At 59.3% G+C, this 4,012-nt stretch overlaps 1 protein-coding gene across 1 annotated transcript in view; it reads right to left on the bottom strand.

The window, feature by feature from the left end:
* The window catches only part of HSPG2 (heparan sulfate proteoglycan 2), a 110,871-nt gene extending 107,502 nt beyond the window's left edge, over positions 1–3,369 (bottom strand). Inside the window, 3 exon segments of the mRNA XM_006777662.2 lie at positions 2,065–2,109; positions 2,616–2,751; positions 3,277–3,369. Of these exon segments, the coding sequence (XP_006777725.2) occupies positions 2,065–2,109; positions 2,616–2,751; positions 3,277–3,369 (274 nt within the window).
* Between the last annotated feature and the right edge of the window lie 643 nt (positions 3,370–4,012).

Here is a 4,012-nt window from a genome sequence, read left to right as displayed (position 1 = left end):
GGTGGGGGGACAACAGAGATTTGGAGACAGAGACACAGAGAGATGCAGACAGAGACATCGAGAAAGTGGGGGTGGGGGGGAATGAGAGAGAGGTGAGACAAAGGCAGAAGGAAATGAGGCAAAGACAGAGAAACATGGGGGCAGAGGAGGCAAGCCGATGAAGAAGAAAGACACAGAGTGAGAGAGAAAGATGAGGCACAGTGTAGGAAAGAGAGCTCAGGCAGGGGAGGAGGGGAGCAGGAGAGACACGGAGACAGGAAAGACAAAGAGACAGGTCAGAAGATGGAAAGAAATTGGATGAGAGGAAGTGGGCAGGGGCTGTCAAGGAGGGGCACACGGGAGGGGGAACAGGGCTGGGGGCAGAGCCCTGCCAGAGGGAAGAGGAGAGGGGAGGTGCCATCTCTGGGGCTACATTCCAGGGTCTGGCGTTGGCCCAGGGCCCAGGCAGGAGGCACAGCCAGGGACGGCCCCGACACAGTCAGCATGGCCCTCGCTCAGCAGCCCAGAGAGGGCAGGGCTGAAGCACACACGCTGAGCCCCTGGGAACCAGACACACCTGCTGCCTTCCAGGCTAAGACTCAGCCCAGCTGCATGGAGCTGCCCCAAAGGCAGCGGGTCGGTGCCAGGGCTTGGGCCTAGAAGATCTAAAGCCCTACATCTTCCCACGGATCAGCCATACCCACAAGGAAGGGGCCCTTCTCTCGGGCCCTCCCCAGCTGCTACTGCCCATCCCAACCCTTGTCCCACCCCTGGCCTCTCCTGCCCTCACAGCTGCTTCTCATGGGGAAGATGGGCTGGTAAACAACTCAGAGTGGGCAAAGCTGCTGCAGTGGGCAGCCCCATGGGAGGGCTATAGATATCCTGCGTGGACAGGTGGATCGGACCAGGCCCTTCACTTGCAGGCCTGGCTGGGCAAGAGGCAGCTCCCAGGCCGCATCGGCACAGGCCACTCTGGGATGTGAGCTGTGTGCATGGGCCCACGTGACACCCACTCCAGCTCCCAGGCATCCTTAGCCCGGCAGAGCCCTCCCCGTGGAAAAGCTTCAGGCAGTGTCTGAGTCCCAGGTGCCGGGAGGTCACAGTCAGGACTACCCTGCCCACAGGCCAACCCTCCTGTTTGCATTGGCTTAGGTAGGGTGCCACCCTCTGGAAACTGAATGCCCCTGAGATGCCAGCTAAAGGGAGTCGACCTCATCCCTGGAGATGCCCAGGCCAGACTCACCCCAGGCCTGCCAGTGTGGGCAGCACTGGGTGGTGGGGGACTGTCCAGTGGTCAGGCTGAGCCGAGCCCCATCTTTGGCTCTGACCACAGAGTGCCCAGCACTGGCTCCCAGAGGTCAGTGGGGACTCTATGGAGCTGCTGGGACCTGTGACCAGCTAGTTCCTTCTCTACCCAGCATCCTAGGGCAGGAGGAAGCAGGGACTCTCAGCCCCCATCCCCGTGCTGGGCCAGCCCCTGCTCTGGCTGGCACTTCGGGTGCTGGCAGAGTGGGCAGCTGACAGGCTCCTGATTCCTTTCCCTCTGTGAAGCCCAGCCCTCTTCCCCTACTGGGAACGCTTGGCTTCCCAGAGACGACCTACCCTAAGGCAGGGTTCCCTCCCATGTCCCGGGTGAGGCTGACTCCCCCTGCCACTCCCCCCCCCAATCAGCTCTGTTGGCCAGCCCTATGCCATGGAGCCCCTCTGGCTGCCCACCTTGCCTGAGGTCCCCAGCTCTGCTGCCCTGGGAAGTGAGGGTTTTGCTTTGAATGCTGAGCAGCTGGCTTTCAGTCCCTATCAGAACCGGGCATTTCTTATCTCTGGCCATACCACCCTGAATGTGCCTGGTCTCCTGATCACAGAACCAGGTGTTTCCTGGCACAGGCAAGCACAGAGCCTGGCAATGCATGACCTTGCAGGGACCTGCATACAGCTGTCACTTAGGAGGTACAAGGCCACCTTCACAGCAGGACCAAAGACCCGCAGGGCCCTTGGTTCCAGAGATAGGGCCTCTGTGGCTGGGAAGACCTGCTCTGGGCTTTCCTAGGCACAGGACGGAGCCTATAGGATGGCCCAGCAACTTACCCATCTGGAAGTCCCCGCTGCCCACGTCTCCACTGCCCAGGTCATCTGTAAGCAAAAGAGAGACTTATTCAGCAACAATATTTGGTGAGTAACTACTGGGTGTCAGGCACTGTTCTGGGCACATAGTGGGGAAGGTCAAGCACAACTGTTACCTCCTGCCCCAGCCTAGTAGGGAGGGCTGGCCTGGAGAGAGGGTGTGGGCCCAGGGTGCTGGGGGAGAGGGACCAGGCCGGACTGGCCTCCGGGTGAGGACAGGAGGAGACGGAGTAGGGTGGGAACTGTCCTCCACCACTTTCCCCGTCAGTCCTGACCATCCTTCCTAGGAGGGGACCGTGCAACAGAGGAGCTGCCAGCAGCCCAGGGTCACACAGGTTGTAAGCGGAGAATCCTGGGGTCAGTGGGATCAGGGCTCAGGACACACACAGCTCTTAGCCCATCTTTTGAGGAGCCACCTTGGGCAAGCTTCCTGAGGCCTCTTTAAGGTCTAGTAGGGGCAACCTGATTCTACCCCTCACTCCCTCCACACCCAGGCACTGGAACCCTCTGCCCACCTCCGGAGGCTTCGTCAGCCAGCAAATCCTCGTCATCAGAAAGGTCTGAATCACTCCAGCCAGCCCGGCCCGCCGTGACCGTCTCCGCGTCCTCAGGCAGAGACACGCCATCATATGCCCTCAGTCCACGGGTCACCTGTGGGAGACCACACAGACGACAGTGTCACACACTCCAGCTCCTGCCAAGCCCAGGACCCCTCCCCTCCCTTCAAGAGTGACCCAGAGTTCTACCCCAAAGCCCTCCAGGGGTTAAGTCAGATGTGGTTTGGCGAAAAGAGTCAGGCTGGGACTGAATCACCGTTTTTGACTCAGCTTCCCCAAACTTCACTAGCCCCTTGAGGCCTCAGAGCCCAACCCTGCAAATTCACAACGTCTGAATGAATCCTCAAATTCACAGACAATGAAATTAAAATCACTTTGGTAAGTGATGACTCTTCTTCTTTTGGAGAAATCCACGACATGGGTTAGTGGGTAGGGGGACAGAGGCAGGAAAAGGATGGGCTGGGTCAGCCAAGATGGGAACACAGGCTGGTGGAAGAGTGGCCAGGGTCAGCATGGATGGGGACAGAGGCAGACGCTGAGGGTGAGCTGTGGCCTCCAACGGCAGCTCCCAGCCTGGCCAGCTTGGCCACCTCTTTCTGCCTCAGTCTGGCCTGCAAACCTCGAGGCCACAGGGAACGCACTCCAGCCGCTGGAGAAGTGGCTGGTGAGGGTGGGAGCCGGCAGCCGGGCTGAATGGGGGCAGGTCAGGCATGGTGTCAATTCCACGTGGCCTCAGGCTGCTGCTGAGGCCCTGCACCCTGCAGGCGGAGCCGAAGGGCCCCAGCAGCCATCACACCTGCCTGCCACAGGGGTGGGTGTGGGAGTGACTGCATCTTTCCCTTAGACAAGATCAAGATTTTTCCAAATGAGCATTACCAAGTCACTCAGAGCAAAACAAACCCAGCAGAGCCCCAGGGGACTTCAGAGCCCTCTCCCCTGACAAGTGTGCACGGATTGGCTGTGACCCCATAATGCACCTCCAGGACCCGATGGCCTGACAGGAGCGTCTCATGTCCTGCCCTGGCCTCGGCCCTCTCGGGGGAGCCCAGCCTGGCCAGAAGGAAGTGGCCTTGCTTGTGAAACCCAAACCCAGCCGTCACTGGCTGGACAAAGTGTGGCAGCAGGAGAGAGGCCTAGGGAGAAGAAAAAATCGAGGAAACGCCTGTCCCTCTCCTTCCCCACCTCCCGACTTCACAGTCCATGTCCTGGAGACTCTGGTCTTTTCTCACACTGGTCCCTCTGTCCGAATGGCCTTCCTCCCTTTGTTTATCAGGCTAACTTCAATTGTCCCCCAAAATTCAGCTAAACATCATCTCCTTTAACCGCTCAGAAATAAAAAGGAACAAATTGCAGAC

Source organism: Myotis davidii, unplaced genomic scaffold (genome assembly GCF_000327345.1).
Source record: "Myotis davidii unplaced genomic scaffold, ASM32734v1 scaffold149, whole genome shotgun sequence".
Classification (NCBI taxonomy): Eukaryota; Metazoa; Chordata; class Mammalia; order Chiroptera; family Vespertilionidae; genus Myotis; species Myotis davidii.
The sequence above is the reverse complement of the archived record's forward strand: the minus strand, read 5'-3'. Positions and strand labels throughout refer to the sequence as shown.